The sequence below is a fragment of the Gigantopelta aegis genome, chromosome 6 (genome assembly GCF_016097555.1).
Source record: "Gigantopelta aegis isolate Gae_Host chromosome 6, Gae_host_genome, whole genome shotgun sequence".
Taxonomy (NCBI): domain Eukaryota; kingdom Metazoa; phylum Mollusca; class Gastropoda; order Neomphalida; family Peltospiridae; genus Gigantopelta; species Gigantopelta aegis.
This window is the reverse complement of record NC_054704.1, coordinates 48,568,814-48,589,846: the sequence shown is the minus strand read 5'-3', so window position 1 is coordinate 48,589,846 and position 21,033 is coordinate 48,568,814. Positions and strand designations below refer to the sequence as shown.

At 38.1% G+C, this 21,033-nt stretch overlaps 2 protein-coding genes across 2 annotated transcripts in view; one reads left to right on the top strand and one right to left on the bottom strand.

The window, feature by feature from the left end:
• Nucleotides 1-16,673: 16,673 nt before the first annotated feature.
• On the bottom strand, nucleotides 16,674-17,891 carry LOC121374586. The gene has a single exon (XM_041501691.1). The coding sequence runs from the start codon at nucleotides 17,889-17,891 to the stop codon at nucleotides 16,674-16,676; it is 1,218 nt and encodes a 405-aa protein (XP_041357625.1).
• Nucleotides 17,892-19,398: 1,507 nt separating this feature from the next.
• The window catches only part of LOC121376122 (C-type lectin domain family 4 member C-like), a 32,530-nt gene continuing 30,895 nt past the window's right edge, over nucleotides 19,399-21,033 (top strand). Inside the window, exon 1 of the mRNA XM_041503923.1 lies at nucleotides 19,399-19,422. The gene's annotated coding sequence lies outside the window, so the exon portion shown is untranslated. The remainder of the gene's footprint in view (nucleotides 19,423-21,033) is intronic.

The window sequence follows — 21,033 nt, the reverse complement described above, 5'->3', positions numbered from 1 at the left end:
GTGTGCTGCTTTGTTAATATGTGAGCTGGCGTATTTTCAAAAAGGAACTTGGGTACAGATTTTATCTGGGGCTGTTGTTGTTACTGGTGTATTCTCTATCAGTTTTGACTTTGATTAGTATTTACAATATTGTGACGATTTAAAAAACACAACCACCCAAAAAACACATTTCTATTCAAATTTTGTATCGCAGCTGTTCCTTTTTAAGCACATAAAATTCACAGTGCAACGGGAGTGGAGAAACAACAGCAGTCTGAAGATTGGATTCATCCACGCTATATTTATTGTTTTATATTTTCACTTTCTGGACTCCCCCTCCCAAGGTGTTTAATACTGTAAGTTCAAAAATAAAATAATAAGGCAGATGAAATAAGACCTTTATAACTTAGTATCTAGTATATTTTGTGTATTTCAGTTTGTAAAATAAAATATAATTATCAAAAGATATATTAGGTAACATGTAATTTAACCCTCAACCCTGCCTAAAACGACACGTTTTAAACAATTATGCTTCCCACAATCTAACTGCAATCCGAAGTATGCAAAACATTTCTCTTTTACGGTCTTGTTTCGCCTGCTTTACAGCAAAGCACCAGAGGTCTCGAATACACAGACTCCAGAGGTCTCGAATACACAGACTCTCAAAGGAAGCAAATGGCATGTGTTAATTCCCTCTTTTCCACGTGTTATATGGGATGGCCGGTAATTGTAAAGGGGGGGGGGGGGGGAGATGGGGCACAGCTAGGCCAGTTGGTTCTGTCACATAAAGAAAGTACTAGTATATCAGGCCCGTACGCGGACTTTTTAATGGGGGTGGGGGCTTGGAGGTGCGAATTCCTCGTGCTGGGACAGACAATGGGTAAGACTCGATAAGAATAACGTTACTTAAATTTGATAGAAAAACAAACCTGTGGATCTTTGGTAAAAAAAACTAAAATAATTAAAAAATAATTTTAAAAAATCGACACCATATGCGCACGGTATTAACCGAAGGTAAATATATACATGGAAGATGACGCTACAGTACTACATACAGCAACTGAAATTTTAGATGTATACTCTGCTTTTTTAAAGTATAGGCACAGATTTAGATTGCCCCTATCCCCTGAATAAAAAAAAACCTACTTATATCCGCACCTGGATATTATTTATTGTTGCGATCTACATGTATCAGCAGTGATGATAGTAAATTGTCCTATCTTCCTAGAAAAATCAATCAATCAATAAAGTAAAAAATAAATGAGACGACGAAGATTGGTTTCATCCACACTTAATTTACTTTGTTTTTAATTTATGATATTTGGACTGTCTTTGGATTCCTTTCTCTTTTTCAGGTATTTAATACAGTAAGTTCAAAGCCAAATAATAAGAAGACAAAGAAGAAAGACCGTTATAGTAGTGTCTGATATATTTTATGTATTTGTAGAATAAAATAAAATTATCAAGATATATTAACCAAAAACGCATTTAATGGTTAAATAATTTAACCCCACCCCAATAATGAATAATGCAATTAAATGTCCCAGAATGCACCCACAGACATCTTGAATTAACAAAAAAAAGGAGAAGAAAGTCTAGACATCATTTATGTGGCATGTAATCGGAGGAGGCGACTTTTGTTTTTACCAAAGTTACAGGCTCTATTCCTACCCTCACCCCGAAAAAAAAAAAGACTCCACCCAATAATTATTTACCGTTATGCTACCCACAACTGATACTGCCCCCCCCCCCCTTTATATATATATATATATATATATATATATAGGTGTGCTCCCCCCCCCCCCCCCGCCCTTTTGGCAGCTTCCTACGCCACTGCTGGGTTAGCCTAATATATTTTTAATTGTGCTGTTCTAAGTCAAATTTTAATATATTTTTCAATTGTTCTTTGAAGTCATTTAATATTTGGTTTTAATAATTTCTCTTAACTAATGGTTACACAGTGATTCATTTTTGAACAACTGGCCCGATTTGCATGCTTGGCAACGGTCGATTCAACCGATTGTCACATACATTGAAGGTGGCATGCTGCAACAGTGTGACGTCATCTGATCTCGCTCTCTCAAACACACACACACGATTAGACCATACTGCTCGGGGAGATCAAACATCAAAGAAACGAGCCCATGATTTTGTTTATTCAAATTATTGCATTGACTTTTTAAAATCACTCCTAAAAATGTAGTTAGTATTATTTAGCACAATTAATTTATATCCAAACGATAATAATTATTGCGAAGACTAATCTTCGAACAGCGCACTGTCTAGTACTTAATCCATTATGGTGACCCAGACAATCTGTTAGAACTGTCCCTGATACAAGACGCACGAGCTGCTTGAGAAATAGACATTGTTTTAGTTTTGACTTGGGCTTGTAGGTAAAAAAAAAAGCCGACATGAAATTGAGGACGTTTTATCATCTAAGCCAAATCACAGTTATTTTCGTGTTACTACATAATATTTGTAAAGTTTGTTTTATTTAACGACGCCACTAGAGCACATTGATTTTTTTTATCTTATCATCGGCTATTGAACGTCAAACATATGGTTATTCTGACACTATTTTTTATATATATATTGTTTTAAGAGGAATCCCGCTGGCGCCACATAGGTTACTCTTTTTTACGATAGGCAGCAAGGGATCTTTTATTTGCACTTCCCACAGACAGGATAGCACAAATGATGGCCTTTGTTGTGTACACTTTGTTGAACTGGTCGGTGCAAGTGGTTTACATTGAGCCTTGCGGAGCACTCACTCAGGGTTTGGAGTCGGTATCTGGATTAAAAATCCCATGCCTCGACTGGGATCCGAACCCAGTACCTACCAGCCTGTAGACCGATGGCCTAACCACGACGCCGGTACATAATATTTGTTTATATTACTCGTTTTTACTGTGGTGTTCTTTAAAAATGTACCTTTTATGAACATTTGTCTGTACTTTATATTGTTAGAAGTTAAAGTGTATTGTTTAATGACACCACTAGAATATAATGATCATAGGCTATTGGATGTCAAACACCACGTTGTCATCAGAGGAAACCCCGCTACTTTTTTTTCTAATGTAGCCAGGTATCTTTTTTTATGCTCTTTCCCACAGACAGGAACACACATATGACAGCCTTTGACCAAATGTGGTGCACTAGTTGGAACGAAGAAAAACCCAATCAGGTGAATGGATACACCGAGGTGGTTCGATCTTGCGACCCAAGCACCGCAAGTGAGCACTCAATCAATTCCTCAAAATATTGAGTTGAAATATTGTGTACACTTTTATTGTTAAATTTATTTAGCATTTTTGTACTTACAATTTTGAATCAGTTGCCATTTTAACAATATTTGTCCTAATGCCTACAATTTTTATTGAATGTGGCAATCGGTGTGTGTGTGTGAGTTTGTGTGTGAAACCAAGTGAATATTTCCTTTTCTGAACAGATCAGGCCCTTTTAAGTGCCACTATGGGCAACCTGGGGAGACATCTCAACACCAACTAGGTCCCAGTAACGAGCTACACTCGGCATACTAAGTTCAAAAATATATATAGCTCCCCATTTCCATTTAGGCGGACCTTTTAAAAATGCGTCAAATTTCCTACATTCAATTTGGCTTAATCCCTACGGGATATTCCAAATGCCACACCACCAAAACCACCTCCACCTGCTACCGATTGGACGTGCTACTCTCTTACACGTGCCAGTCCCCTCTCCCACAACCCTTTCCTGTCCTGGACGGAGGAGCCAGCTGAGGCCGGCACCTGTGCCCATGACAGGCGTGCGCTAAAACAGATTGCTCTGAATGTGCACGTTAAATCCTATGACCTGACCTAACCTGATTATGAAAGCACTCGGTTTAAAATTTCAGTCAGGTCAAGTGATATTTAAATAGCACATTCAGAACAATTTTGGTTCTTATTGACGAACAAAATTTGAGACCACTGTCTGCATTTTTATGTTTGGTGAACCCTCTAAATTTGTGCCCAACTTTTAATCTAGTGTACACTTGTTTGGCTGAATTAAGACTAAATGTATTGCATATTTCAGTCCATCGCATTTCCCCTTCTCCTATGTAACCATTAACACAGGCACCAAGCTTTAGCCAGCAGAACAATACTGTACATGAACATGCACGCTCTTTGAACTGAATACACATTACGCAATATGGTTTTATGGCTCTTTGCTGTGTAGCTTTGGTGGTCTGTACGGAGAGATGGTAAGAACACATGTACGTACACCTGGTTGCGATGCAATACACATGAACACCTTCATACATGTGTATGGGCAGATGCAGACTGATATAAAAACAAGTTTGTCAACTGGATTTCGAATACGGGGTTGTTGTTTTTTGGTTTGTCTGTTGGGTTTTTTTTTTGTAGTTTTTTTATCTGTTGCTTTGATATTGCAAAGACTGCGGTCACGAACAAGCTTCATTCTGCCAATCCAATCTTGGAATAGAAAGAAAAAGAAATGTTTTATTTAACGACGCACTCAACACATTTTATTTACGGTTATATGGCGTCAGACATATGCTTAATGACCACACAGATTCTAAGAGGAAACCCGCTGTCGCCACTACATGGGCTACTCTTCCGATTAGCAGCAAGGGATCTTTTATTTGCGCTTCCCACAGGCAGGATAGCACAAACCATGGCCTTTGTTGAACCAGTTATGGATCACTGGTCGGTGCAAGTGGTTTACACCTACCCATTGAGCCTTGCGGAGCACTCACTCAGGGTTTGGAGTCGGTATCTGGATTAAAAATCCCATGCCTCGACTGGGATCCGAACCCAGTACCTACCAGCCTGTAGACCTATGGCCTGCCACCGAGGCCGGTCTCTTGGAATAGTGGCAGTCCTGTTACCGCCGGTGTAGGAAGGATGAAGTTGTCTTGTGCCTTGCTCGGATGAATTCATTTAAGTCTAGAATCGTGGTCGATCCCCCGCCAGTGGGATTATGTCTCGTTCCAGCTACTAAGGCATGGGTATGTACTATCATGGGGGGGGGGGGGGGGGGGGGGGGGGTTGGGCGGCATATTTATAAATAATAAAATTGAAGTGGGGATATTTGATTTTGATTTTTGGGGGGTGGGGGAGGGATATAGCCTATAACAATGACCGCGTAGTGTATTTGAAAGGGGGGGGGGGCGGGCTTGGTGTCGGTTCATTGGCCTGGGAGATGAAAATAAATGTGTTTCACGGCTATTAGATCTCTCTGTAACGGGCGGTTATACCCGCGTGGCTCGTCTAGGTATGTTCAGAGATAAGATCTTATATAAAGTATATATTATTATAGCACATTTAGTTCACTAGAAAACAACAAAACACAATACACTTTGGAATCTGTATTAATACTACGCTGACAAATGTACTGCCGCAGTAGTTAATTAACAACAACAGATGAGCCCTTGAGAATAAAAGTGGTCTAACTCATTTTTTGTCATTTTTTGGTTAAGCCCAGGAAACGATACCTAACTTATATATTTATTTTGTGCAATAGTGGTCAAACTCATATCTATCTCCATTTCTGAATTAGAGATAACATTGTTTTTAAGTACTTCCAGGATTGTACAACATGTTAATACAAGAATGGTATAACTCGAAATCCAATATGGCCGCGCCCATGAAGAAAGTTTGCAGTGCGGTCAATACAATTTCTAATATTGAGGCTGAGAAGATGTTTGAAGATTCTGAGAGTAAGTATATATTAAATTCACATGTTGAAGATTGTGTTACACTATTTTGTTACATTTTTTAAATACTTTTAATGACCTTGTTTATAGCAGGCAGTTTTCGTTGTTATTTGTAGAGTTAGACCACTACTGAACTAAACCTATTCTAATCTGTTGCAGGTCCTTTAGATGATTCGGACCGAGATCCTGACTATGACCCTGAAGAAGAGAGAAGTAAAAGAAAACGGCAATATGATGAAGATGAGTTAATAGGCAAGTAATTATTTTTATTAGCTGTTGAAATATTGGCATATTTGGTATTAGTTGAAACAAACTACGAGGATCATTCATGCATAGTTGATTTTAATGTTATTTTTGCACGGCAGTAAATCTTCAATTGGTATATACGGTGCACAAATCAACAGTGAGGTCAAGTAAGCATGGTTAACCGATAATAGATTTCCTTATCTGTATTCTGTGCTTGTCTGCTATGTAATACCACAGTAAAGTGAATTAATTGTAACGTTAACACTCAGTGTCTTTCAAAAAGTGTTCTCTATAAATAAAACTTAACTTGTCTTCTGTGATTTATTTTTCAGAAATCACCAAGAAAGGCAAAAAACGGATTAGGTGCCCTTCTCAATGGATCCGCAATCAAAGAAAATGTCTAAGAAATACTGGGCAAGAATACAAAAATGCTTGTGGAAAGACTGTTCCTGCAAAAACTTTAACTCAACTCCCAAACCATGTTTGCCGACTGAAATGTAACGAAAATGTTACTGAAGGACAGCGGGAAGAGATCTTCCGCAATTTTTGGAGTATTGGTGACTTTGACAAGCAGAATGCTTATTTGTGTGGTGCTATCAAAACTGTTCCGACAAAACATCATCGAAACCGCAAGGATCCCAACACGTCACGACGTACTTACTCACGAACATATGTGACAACATCAACTGGCGTAGTTCCTGTTTGTAAAGTATTTTTCCTTGCAACGTTTGGTGTGTCAAATGGTCGGATTGCCAGGGCAGTAACAAAACAGCTGACAGAAGGTGATGGTGTACCCACCCCTGATGGCAGAGGAAAGCATAACAAACATAAGACACTAGACAAGGATCGTCTGCAAGAGATTCATGAACACATCTCCTCATTTCCATCATTCGAAAGTCATTATACTAGATCTTACCAGAGATCAAGAAAATATCTTTCACCTGATCTTACAGTAGCCAAAATGTATGAACTCTATTCAGAACAGTGTCAGGAGAGTGGCAAAATCCCTCTAAAAGAATCCCTTACGGGTGTATCGCAGAATTTTTGTAACCGATTTTAACCTGTCCTTCCACCATCCCAGAAAGGATACTTGCAAAACATGTGATGTCCTTAAAATGAAGATGGATGCAGATGACAACGATACGCAGAAAAAAATGTCGAAATGTGAGCTCGAAATCCATCACCGAAAAAGTCAGGGAATCACTCAGAAATGAATCCAAAGCAGCAGAATGTGATCCATCATACGATGTGTTCACATTTGATTTACAAAAAACTCTCCCAACTCCTTATTTGTCGGTATTATTTATTACAAACGACAACTGTGGACCTACAATCTGGGGATCCACTCAATGGCTGACAATTCAGCCACCATGTTCATGTGGCACGAAGCAATTGCAAAACGTGGAGCTAATGAAATCGGATCATGTGTTTACAAGTATGTGAAAGAACTGTCAGAGCGAGGGGTTAAAAAAATCACTGCTTTCAGCGATGCCTGCGGTGGCCAAAACAGAAATATAAAAATGGCTTTGTTTTGGTCACACATGGTGACAACATTAGGTATAGTTGAAATTAACCATAAATTTATGATATCTGGTCACAGCTATCTGCCCAATGACCAAGATTTTGGAATCATAGAAAAGAAAAAGATTCCATCTACACAGATCTATGTGCCCAATGATTGGATGAATCTCGTTTCACACGCACGGAAACGCAATCCATTTAGAGTTGTAAAAATGGATCAGACAGATTTTCTCAATTCTGATGCCATGACTGAAGTCGCCATTAACAGAAAGAAATGCATTAATGGCAGTCAAGTTCGCTGGCTCAAAATTCAGTGGATATGTTTCAGAAAGGACAATCCTCTGAAAATGCTTCTGAAATACACGGTGGACGAGGACGCCCCTTTCTATGAGATGGATATGGAGCGTTCAGTCGCAAAGGTAAGAGGACGGCCCAAAGAATCTTCTGCTGTTGTTCTTCATCGATTATACCAGGAACCAATTCCGATTAACCCTTTGAAACTCAAGTATTTGAAAGACTTGCTGGATCGTGTGCCTCCTATCCACCACCCATTCTACCAAAATCTGATGGGAAGCGAGAAGGAACCACTGGTTCATCCAGACATCTCAGGTGATGAAAATGGAGACCCAGACGAATCAGATTCAGACTAGAACTTGTGTTCCTTGAAAAATCATTCCCAAAATAACTAGTTGTCAGTTGAAACTTAAAATTTAAATAAATTGTTTAAAAAGTATGAGTTAGTCTTAACTGCATTTAAGTTGTTTTGCCATAGCTACTTTGATAAAAAAAAAAGTGGTCTAACTCTAAAAATAAATTTTGAGCATAATATTAGACAATTTTGGGCAAAATTATTCCCTTTAGTAAAATAATCTTTTGCACGAAGATAAAATATAGTTATTGCATTATAAAAGTTTTGTAATTAAAATTATAAGCTGCATGCTGAATTTTTCACGGCTTCTAGACTTTACTGCCTTTTTTCTCAAAAACATAAAAATGTCAGTTAGACCACTTTTATTCTCAGGGGCTCAGATAATAACAACCCAGAACTGATCACTTAATTAGTTAATCTCTAGGTGTCTAGTTTACACAATATTGTAATCACTTCACCGTGACACAACACCCACACGTGTTATAATTGAGAAACGCTGCCAGGGGAACTTAATTAATAAAGGAATTACAACTCTATTCCTAACTGGTTAATTTTTAATTAACCCTTACTACTCATTCAGTAACCTTGTAACAAAGAATTAATACTGGTACCTATTACAATAAAGACAATAACCTACAGTTTACCTAGGTCCTCTAGGATGACTGGCTAAGCCTTAATAATTATTTAGAACAGTGAGCCTACAGTTTACTGCGTCAGATGACCGGCAGCACCGTCTAAATAATATTGGTATAATACAGTATTAAAATATTTAAAGTCACATCAATCACATCAAGGTTATACAACAGCACCGTCTAAATAATATTGGTATAATACAGTATTAAAATATTTAAAGTCACATCAATCACATCAAGGTTATACAACAGAGCAGAAAATATATAATTACCAAGTCCAGCCGGACTAATGTTCCCCGGAGTCGTCCAATATGTTTCTCCCCGATATCTCTAAACCCTAGCTATTTATTATAAAATCCCAGTATCGCCTGGGGGTACATCGCGGCACCGAATACCTAAAAGTGATATTTCCACAGCGACCAAGACGACAATTTTCCTTAGATGGCCAGATTTGCTGACGCCTAGTCCACCGGCAATAACCGATCGTACCGAACTAGCGGAGGTATTACGTAACTACTGGCCATATGGCCTTCGCACCTGGGCTGGGTGTGTATTAGGCACAGCTCGACCACGGTCGCGCGGAGGTATTACATAACAAAGTGCCCACCTGGGCTTAAGTGCATATTGGAACTGCACACGGCCCTCTAAAACAATTAATATCGCCACAGGTGAAAACAAAATTAAGAGAATGTTCCGTCACACACGGTCTGAACCCGCTTCCCTGAGTAACGTTTGAATTTCAGGTGTTAAAATATCACATTTCCGGCCTTCTGAACAAGGACTATTATGTCGGTACCTTTTAGGATATTAACATTTATTCCATTGATAGTAATATAGCGTAGGATAAAAATGGGAATGACATGGAATTTTACCCAAAATATACCAGATTCTTCTTTGAAGTCTTTTATTATTTAGTTTTTGTAACGCCTGAAAAAAAAGAAGAAAATAAATCAAAATATTATAAACCAGTAAAAGATTTAGCGTGGATGAAATAAATCTTAATAAGTTTTCCAAAAATAAAATTGTATGGATCAAATTAACAGGGGGACTATACCGGGTCCGCAACAATAACAGCACTAGCACTAGATACAACCTATATCAAAGTTCCTTTTGGAAATCACGCCAACACACATTTACATATTAACAAAGCAGCTCCCAGACGAAACGACTCGTGATCGTTGGTCAAATCGGCGGTAAACATACATGTATAATGATATTGGTACAACTAGTGGAGAATACACATTGTCACGGGGATCCTATAATACCCGTAACTGAATAAAACACGATTATCCAAATATCTCTCCTAACTCTATATCTATTTGATCTCTCTGTATCGGGCAGTCTAATACCCGAGTGGCTCGGCTCTAGGTATAATCAGAGATAAGATCTTATATAAATATATATATATATATATGTAGCACGTTTAGTTCACTAGAAAACACAACAAAACACAATACACTTTGGAATCTGTATTAACACTACGCTGACAAATGTACTTGCCGCAGTAGTTAATTAACAACAACAATATAATAACCCAGAACTAATCACTTAATTAGTTAATCACTAGGTGTCTAGTTTACACAATATTCTAATCACTTCACGGTAATACAACCCACACACGTGTGATAATTGAGAAACGCTGACAGGGGAACTTAATTCATAAAGGAATTACAACTCTATTCCTAACTGGTTAATTTTTAATTAACCCTCAACTACTCATTCAGTAACCTTGTAATACAGAATTAATACTGGTACCTATCACAATAAAGACAATAACCTACAGTTTACCTAGGTCCTCTAGGATGACTGGCTAAGCTTTATCTTTTTAGAACAGTGAAGCCTACAATTTACTTCGTCAGAGCCGGAGACACTGTCTAAATAATATTGGTATAATACAGTGTTAAAATATTTAAAGTCACATCAGTCACATCAAGGTTATACAACAGAGCAGAAAAATATATTTACCAGTCCAGACGGACAAACGTTCCCCGTGGGCCTTCCAATGTTTCTCCTGCTATATCTATAATCCTATCTATTTATTCAAAAATCTCAGAGACAGCGAATATCGCCTGGGGGCACAACGCGGAACCTCACCTATTATGTGATATTGCCACAACTCCCAGAGACGGTATATTTTCTTACAAGCCTAGACTGGTCGTCGCCTAGTTCGCTAGAGATACCCAGGTCATAAACCGCACTACCGGAGTTATTACTAACTACTGGCCACACCTAGTCTGGGTGTGTATTAGGGGGTACGGTCGCGCGGAGGTATTACGTAACCAAGCTGCACACGGCCCTCTAAAACAATTAACATCGCCACAGGCGAAAAGATAAGAGCATGTTTCGTCACACACATGCAAAATAAAAGCTCCAGATAAAACCTGTAACACAAGTTCCTTTTGCAAATCACGTAAATACATTTATGTAACTAAGCATATCGTAGACCGGCGATCGTTTGTAAAGTTGGCTGTATAAACACACACTAGTGTGTGCATGTATGGCTACTGGTGAATGGGGTGTTTTCCCAAATCAAACTGAATGGATAAAATTAGCATATAAATATATTTGACATAAAAAAACCTAAAAAAAACTATTAAACAAAATAATAATAGTAATGAAAAAAACCCGGAATATTTTCCTCAAATCAAATTATATGGATTAACATTGAAAAAAATGTATACACACACAAAAAACAAACAACAGTAGAGAGAGAACAACAGTAGAGAGAGATATCTACAAAGACCAGTTCATAGGAAATCAAAACATTTATTTAAAAATAGACATATAGCTGGTAATACAAACAGCCCCTGTGGAGGAAAAGTAAATTTGTTGGAAATGCAACAACAACACTCCGATAAAACACACTTTTGGAAATTAACACACATTTATTTAACAAAGTTCGTAAACGACATGTAACCCGCGATCGTTGTGAACGTTGGTCAAATCGGCGGTACACGTTTACAGGTAATATTGGTATAGTTAGTGGATGAAAAGGTAAATGGGTGTTAGAGAGAATACATCTGCAACAACAACTCCAGATAAAACCTGTAACCATGTTTCTTTTGGAAATCACGGCAACACACAATTATTTAATAAAGCAGCTCGCAGACGAAAGGACCAACGATTAGCGATAGTTGGGATCGTTGATAGATTCGGCGATGAACATACAATGAAACATAGTTTTGTAGGCACATTTTATTATTATTGACCGATTTAACGAATGAATGAATGAATGTTTAACGACGCCCCAGCACAAAAATACACATTGGCTATTGGGTGTCACAAATGGTAAGTATATGAAAACATTATTTATATATTTACGTAAAACCACTGTGTAAGGAGCTGTGGGGAGAAAAGTACAATATAATAAAAAAATTAAGGTAAGTATATTTTAAAACTTTGTATAGAAGTGTTTTAAAAACTTTACAATCAATTCTGGATGGAGTTTAAAAGATTCTAAAACATTTCTGTTGCCAAATATATCATTTCTTGTCGGCTTGAGATGATCACACTCCACCGAAGTGTGGCGCACAGTCAGTGTTCACACTGAGGAAAGGGGGGGGGGGGGGGGGGTTCGTTCTTTAAAATACATGAAATGAATGTGTCAAATATGTATGGCCCATGCGGGCACGGCACAAGACTACTTCATCCTTTCTGCACCGCCTGTAGGATGACTGCCACTCCCAGGACTGGCGTGACAGAATGAAGTTTGTTTGCAACCGCACCGTCCCAATCATCTTGCCAAGTCGAAAAGATATATTCATTAATATGAAATTTAAAATCACTGTAAGAGACACCAACATGGACACGTGGCAAGTTCAAAGCAGACTTGACAAATTTAACGAAGACGCACAAAAAATAAGTAAATACTACAATATACTACTTGCCCCAAAACTTGTGGCAGTACATGGAAAGGTATCAAAACATACTAATAGACTTAGCGTGGATCAAATAGCATATATGTAATGTATTTTATTGGCCAAACAAAAAAATTAATAAAGATTTTAAAATTATAACACCGGCGAACAGATTCGACATCACAGGCCCGTGGGAAATGAGGTGGACCGGTGTGCGTGTGTGTGTGTTATAGCGCGCCCCCGCTTGTACTCTGAGGACGAAAATGAATAAAGGTAAAAATATGACTTGTGTCCCGTCTCCACACTATGGACGCTGAAATCACCCGCTAGAAGTTGTGCACCCTCCCCCAGATATTGTTCCTACGGACCTGGAAACCTGCTCCCCTCCGACAAATAAGACAACATCCATAGCTGCCAATCGTCACGTAGGCAAAAGCAAACATTATATTAAATTATTTATATTTGTTTTTTATTTCCCGTCTAACTCGCAGTATCCCCCCCTCCCATCCTTTTGAAAACATTTTTATTTTATTGTTTTCACTTTCTGTTTTCATTATTATTTATTTTACTTTTTTAAATACAGTAAACGTAAAAACAGATTCGACCTCCCCTCACAAATGAAATGAACTTTCCTGCTGTGCCAAATATCACATACCAAAACCAAGCTTATTCTTTCTCTTCCCTCTTTTTCTCTCGATTTCACTTCTTTTGTTAGTAAAACGAAGAACTCTCCTTTTTTATTGTTTGCTTATTGTAATCGTTTCCCTTTGAACGATTTACAAGGGTTAATGGTCAATATAAATGTATTATTTAGTTATTATTTTCAGTGTAGTGCGAATGCCTTGTAAACACATATATCGCGATTTTGAAAAATAATAATTTTTTAATTCATAACGTAGTGTAACTGACAACATAGCGGCATTTGACAACAAGAAAAAGGTCAGAGGCTCAAATCAAGTAGCTCGTGCACGTTCGCAGTGACCGCTGATCAACCGTCTAACAGGAATTTTTCAATTTTTTCCCGACTAGTCTAGACGCAGTTATGGTTGGTTCGCGTACTGTAGGTATGACCGGTGCGGGCACGACACAAGACTACCTCATCCTTCCTGCACTGTCTATAGGTGGACTGCCACTCTCCCAAGACTGGCTTGATAGCATGAAGCTTGTTCGCAACCTCACCGTCCTAATCACGTTGCCAAGTCAAAAAGATAAATTTGTTGATATTATTTTTAAAATCAGTATCAGGTACACCAACCCTGGCATGAGGCAAATCCAAAGCAGACTTGGCAGCTGAATCTGCCTTTTCATTACCCCTGATGCCAACATCGCTGGGCACCCAACAAAATACAACATCTTTTTTCGAAATAGATAAAAAGACACACTTTCGTATCACCATCCCAATTAAGGTATGGTCCAGCTTCATATTACGTAAAGCTTGGAGACACGAAAGTGAATCAGTAAAAATAATAAATTTGGATGCATTAGAATCCTTTATTTCTTCTAAGGCTTTAATGACTGCCCAAACTTCAGCACTAAAGATCGATGCCGAGTCAGGCAGTCGCATGGAAAGTATTGTGTCTGATGGAAAAACTGTAGCACAAGCCACAGAATTCCCATCCCGTGATCCATCTGTATACACAGGAATGTAATCACGGTACTTGTCCTGAATTTCCATGAAAAACGGTTTAAACGCAACAGCATCTGTGCGATCTTTCTTCAGATGCACCAGATCAAACACAATTTTAGGTGGTGTAATACACCATGGTGGTAAAACAAAATATGAAGGAGTTTCCAAAGTGTTAGTTAAATCAATGTTGGAAAGCAACAAAAAACGCTTAAAGGGACATTCCTGAGTTTGCTGCAATGTTTAAGATGTTATCGACTAACAGAGACTTTTTAACGATTGTAATTAAATATCAAATATAGTTTCCTCCATAAAACATTAGTGGCTGTATATTAAACATGTTTCTGATCGTTCTTGTATTTATACTGGGTTAAATTTCGTTTTATTTCCTAAAATATATTTTTTCCTACGTACGAAATTATTTGAAGACGAAATCCAGTTTGGGCTTCTTACAAATATTAAGACGACCAGAAACGCATTGAATATACAGACACTGCTATTCTCAACAAGAAAATATATTTAATGTGTAAGTGTAATCGTAGAAATATTTTATTAGACGGAAACATCTTACAATGCAGGAAACTCAGGAATGTCCCTTTAATGCGAAGACCAAATGTACGAATAGCATCAAACAACTTCATATATTTGTTGTCAAACACCGCAGCATGAGCTGGATGTGTTGGTAAAGATTTAATCTTGGCAGCATACTGCAGAGAAAGCTTTGCACGTCTAGCACCCAAACAAGGTTCGTGTGCATCAAGGTACAAGCTTTCTACAGGAGATGTTCTAAATGCACCAAGACAAAGCCCAAGTCCCTGATTGTGTATAGGATCTAGCATCTGCAAGTAAGACTTGCGTGCCGACCCATACACAATGCATCCATAATCAAGTTTAGACCTCACAAGAGATCTATACAGACGGAGCATAACCTTGCGGTCTGCTCCCCATTCCGTATTACCAATAACTTTTAAAATATTAAGAGCTTTCAAGCCCTTCTTTTTAACATATTTAAGATGGGGAACAAAAGATAGCTTCCTGTCAAATATAACCGTCAGAAATTTAGTCTCCTCCACAACTGGAATTGGATTTTTGTCCAAAAACAACTGTGGGTCCAAGTGGAGACCTCTTTTCTGGCAGATATGCATACAAACCGTTTTTGCCTTTGAGAATCTAAAGCCATTGTCAGTTGCCCATTGATGAAGTTTATTCAAACAAAGCTGCAACTTACGTTCAATGATACTCATATTGGACGATCTGTAACAAATCTGAAAATCATCGACATATAACGAGCAATCCACACCAGGTGTTAAACAGTGGGTGATGCTGTTAATTTTCACAGAAAATAGAGTTACAGACAGGATACTACCTTGAGGCACACCCATCTCCTGTGGGTGAATGTCGGACAAAGTCGACCCCACCCGGACTTTAAAAGATCTATCTCTTAAAAATTGAGAAATAACAGGAAGTTGACCTCTAAGGCCCATGCCATGGAGGTCGTTTAAAATCCCATACTTCCACGTGGTATCGTAAGCTTTCTCCAAATCAAAAACCACTGAAACCAAGTGTTGATTATGGATGAAAGCCTCCCTACAAAACGTTTCAAATCTATCAAGATGATCAACCGTGCTACGTCTAGATCTGAACCCACATTGCACGTTAGTAAGCAATTTGTGGGATTCAAGATAGCAGACAAGTCTACGATTGATCATTCGTTCCATGGTTTTACAACTGCAACTTGTCAAAGCGATAGGGAGATAACTAGTAGGATTAGTTGGATCCTTACCAGGCTTGGGAATAGGAATAATAATTGCTTTCCTCCAATCAGAAGGAAAGTCTCCAGAAATCCAGATGTTATTAAAAACATTCAAAAGAACCATCAAAGATGATTCAGGTAAATCTTTTAATAACTAATAATGAATTTCATCCGGTTAAATCTATGGAAGTGAAAGATCCACTTGCAGAATGAAAATATGTACGACTTTTATCATTAAATAAAAGTAAGTCGTTTTTGAGAATTAAGCCTTCCAATTGTTTATTGATATCCTCGCATCCCCACAAAGTGTGGTGACCATTAAAATCTCCCATAATAATAAAGGGAGTAGGGAGCTGATCTTGAAGATCCCTAGGATTAAAATTAAAATGATTACGAGGTGGCAAGTAAACTGAACATAGGGTAACAGTGTTATGAGCCGTGACCTTTACAGCCACAGTTTGTAAATTGGTATTTAATGTTACTGAACTCTGAGGAATGTTTTCATTAACAAGAATGGAAACACCCCCAGATGCTCTATTTTTAGTTTCTTGAAACTTATGATAAAGGTTAAATCCTCTCATGGTAATATGAGCAGTGTCCTTCAAGAACGTTTCCTGAAGACACACTGCAAGAGGATTATGTTTTTGAATTAAAAGACTTAATTCATCAAAATTAGGCCTAAGCCCACGGCAGTTCCACTGAATAACTGAATTAGTCATTAGGGGGGAGTACGGGAGTTATCTTTGGCTTTCGAGATCTTTGTGATTGTGGACAATCATCTGGCACTATATCCATTTGATCATCCACATCAGACAAAGCTTCAAAAGGATTGTTGGTCGGAACCAACTGTTTTTCATATTTCTTCAGTCGTCCTGAAGAAGAATCCTTATTGTGTTTTTTAAGGTCTTTTCGTGGTGTAGGCTTACTGGGACCTGGCTCCTCAGAAGACGAGCCTCTTGATGGATTTGTAGAATCCAAAGTCACCTGGGATGCTTTGGAAACGTGTTTGTTAGCAGCTTTTGTAGTTTGCTTTTGAACTTTTTCAATATTAGAAATCTTCTTAAATTTATCCTCACCATTAGGCCATGTAAGGTCAGTCTGAATGGCTATACTGGTTGTAGATACCTTGGCAGCAGCGGCATATGATTTACCAGCTGCTGAAGGTGTTGATGCTTCTACAACCTTTCTAGCCTCTGTGAAAGAGAGGTGTTTTTCAACTTTCACATGTTGTACCTCTTTTTCCACTTTCCACTTTGGGCACTCTCGCGAGTAGGCAAAGTGTTTCCCTTTACAGTTGGTACATGCTATATCATTTTGACATACCTTGCTGTCATGGTCAAATTGACCACAACGAGCACATGTCAATTTGTTACGGCATGTATTTTGTCCATGTCCAAATTTTTGGCATTTGAAACATCGTAAAGGGTTAGGAATATACGGCACGACAGGTATATTTAAATAACCTGCTTTGACAGAATTTGGAAAGAATGGCATATTAAATGTGAGGATTAAGGTGTTCGTCGAAACCAGTTCATTGTTCCGACGGACATTCATCCGCTTGACTGATGTGACACCTTGTGAGGAGAGATTTTCGCAAATCTCATCCTCACTAACTCCTTCCAAATCCCTAGACCGAACTACTCGTTTACAGGAATTAAGACTGGTGTGAGGACTGACTTTGATGGAAATATTACAGAGATGTTTTGATTTAAGAAGATTTCTGGAATGATTCTCTGTTGAGCATTCGACCAACAATGAACCACTCGTTAATTTCTTAACACTTTTGGGCTCGCCGGCCAAGCCTTCAAGCCCTTTTTGAATCGCAAAAGGCGACAATTTCTTCAAGGCCTCATCATCAGAAGACCCAATGACAAGAAACCTTGGCCAGGTTTTTCTGGATTTCTTTACATTCAATGTCGTACTCTTCATCCAATGATGAAGAGTCCGAAACTTCGGTGTGGACCCTTTTCAGGGACCCATCAATTGAGATTGAATTGCTTTTAGCCATAATTTAGTTCATAAAATTCATCAACCATGCGCCCCACCCACCACGGAGTCCAACAAGGGGACATGAAGCTGCGGATAACCAGCAGACATTCATGCCAGGGATACATGGTTGATATACTCCGGTAAAAAGAAACAAATCACCTGATTGACCCTAGCCACAGCCCCAAGAGCAACATATACAAATGGTATATAGCAATGTTTGTTCTTGACAAAATTAAACAAAACAGGGTTGATAACTCTTGAGCTTGGCGTGACCAGCCGATTGATCAGGTCGGGCCTCCCTGACCACCCACCCGTCTGGCTGAACTCCAGGCCAAAGTGGTGTGTTGCCAGAAAACATATCCGCAGATATGTTCCCAACTCAATCACCAAGATCCCATCATCCAGCATTACGGGATGCACCTCACAGCCAACAAGGTGCCCCAAAAGGGGAGTTGTGCTGTATTGGCCATTCTCAAAGAGAATGTTACACCCCTGCACCACGGTAAGGTTACAGCACGCGCAGGGGTTATCAATATATAAATATCTGGGGCAATAAATATTTAAAAAGGGAAATAAATTAAAATAGAATTTTACATCTTAATTCCAGCGGTGAACATGGATGCTAAATCATGCCACTGTATTACATTTAGAAACCGGTTGATATGTGCAGAAAATGTGATGGACGAACGGCCAGTTTGAAGAGAGAAAGTAGGACATGATCATATAATTATTGTGTAACTTATATCGTTGATTATTTACTGCTGAAATTATTGTATTATAGTTGATCATTGTATTCCACCTTGTACGGAATGAATGAATGACTGAATGTTTAACGACACCCCAGCACGAAAAATACATCGGCTATTGGGTGTGTCAAACTATGGTAAGTCAAAACATGAAGTGATGATCAACATCAATATAAACATTCAAAAGTCAAATAAAACACAGTGTAAAGAACTGTGCAAAAATACAAATATCACAGATATATAAAATTAAAATTTAGAGTAAAAGTCAATATCACGTAAAAATTGTAAAACTAAACCTTGTACGGGTATTCGAGTCCTGTGAATGGACTCTAGTCTTGCTAGACTCGGCCCGTGCACGAGTACTCGATGGAGACCTAAGTTGACGGTGTCGGTGCTATGCCGACAGCATAATGCCCGAGTTCTACCCAGGCCTCACTGGTCTTTGTAAATTTGTGTATTATAATACACATGGCAGTGCAAGGTACTCGTATCGCGATACCAGACAATGTAATAAAAGATAAATAAAATAATAATAAAATTAAAATATCATAATAATCACCCCTAAAATAGACACAGCACAGGATTTAAATAAATCCATTTATTTGACTATGCCAATGGCGGTGTTTTTTATTACCGTTTTTATCTAAAAAGCGGGACTATATATAGCGAACTATCCAGTAAATCATCATTTGAAGCCGAGCTGCTGCTGGAGTTGATTTTACAAGGTAATTGTTTATGGGGGGTTTAAAATTGTTTTGTTGGTTGTTCTTGTTTTTTGTGGGGTTTAAAATTGTTTTGTTGGTTGTTCTTGTTTTTTGTGGGTTATTTTTTTTTTTTTTTTTTTTTTTTGTATATCACTTGATTCAAAACATTTGACACAGGGTTTTTTATTTACTATTATTTTATTATTATTATTATTATTATTAATGTTGTTGTTTAATTAATTAATTAATTAGTGTATAAAGACTATCTTGTGTTTACCGTCACTGTAACGCTTCCGATTAATACAGCTCCACCTCTGTAACGAATGAATGAATGAATGATTGTTTAACGACACCCCAGCACGACCTCTGTATCAACCATTAGACCAAACATACGTTTTGACCACAGACATCCAAGTAAAGAACGTTCAGGTCTGTTTATCAACACACTGAAACACAATCCATACTTTGCACGTGCATCACGCAGTTGCCCCGTACAGGCGCGTTTGGTGTCATTCTCGATTTTGACAATTTCCAGGAAGGTGGATTAATCACTGTGGAACATTATTTCTGTCAATCTTTTTCATTCTGTTGACCGTACAGTTGTTATTGTTTTGTTGTCAGTCATTTTTATTGTTTGAATTTGCGATTTACTGATAAAATTTTTGCTTCTGACCCCAATCGTCCTTTGAGATCTTTGGTGGTCATAAAACCTACTGTAATACTGAACTACCGGTTGTAATGTTTGCGATATTAATTCACAATTTATATATATATATATATATATATATATATATATATATATATATATATATATATATATATATTAGGTAAAAAAGAAAATCATAATGTTTAAATAATTGTGAAATTTTGTATACTGGTACTATTTGTAGTATTCGTTCATATAAAAGCAGGACACACGCGATCCAAGCACAAACCGGCGTCGTGGTTAGGCCATCGGTCAACAGGCTGGTAGGCACTGGGTTCGGATCCCAGTCGAGGCATGGTATTTTTAATCCAGATACCGACTCCAAATCCTGAGTGAGTGCTCCGCAAGGCTCAATTGTTAGGTGTAAACCACTTGCACCGACCAGTGATCCATAACTGGTTCAACAAAGGCCATGGTTTGTGCTATCCTACCTGTGGGAAGCGCAAATAAAAGATCTTTTGCTGCTAATCGGAAAGAGTAGCCCATGAAGTGGCGACAGCGGGTTTCCTATGTGTGGTCCTTAACCATATGTCTGACGCCATATAACCGTAAATAAAATGTGTTGAGTGCGTCGTTAAATAAAACATTTCTTTCTTTCTTTTTTTTCAACCACAATTGCGGCTGCCATCTTAGTTTCCAAAATGGACGCTACTGAAACACAAATTTCACAATATCTTTGCTCACAGGGCACATAAATACTCGATTTAAGTTACTAATTCCATGTTTTCACACCCAAGGAATTAACAAATCCTAACATCAGATTTGTATGTCAAAAATTACTTTTGTTAGTAAAAACAATATATGGAAAAATCACACATTAGCTTCCTGGCCGTTCTAAAGATGCGGCCGAGGAATGAGAACCATGTCATTTTATTGCCAATTTATTCTGGCAGCAAAAGAAAAATAGAGTGGGTTGTTTAAATATT

What these genes read in the sequence shown, in the direction of transcription:
- LOC121374586 (XM_041501691.1), bottom strand. Translation starts at nt 17,891, where the DNA reads ATGAAGAGTACGACATTGAATGTAAAGAAATCCAGAAAAACCTGGCCA.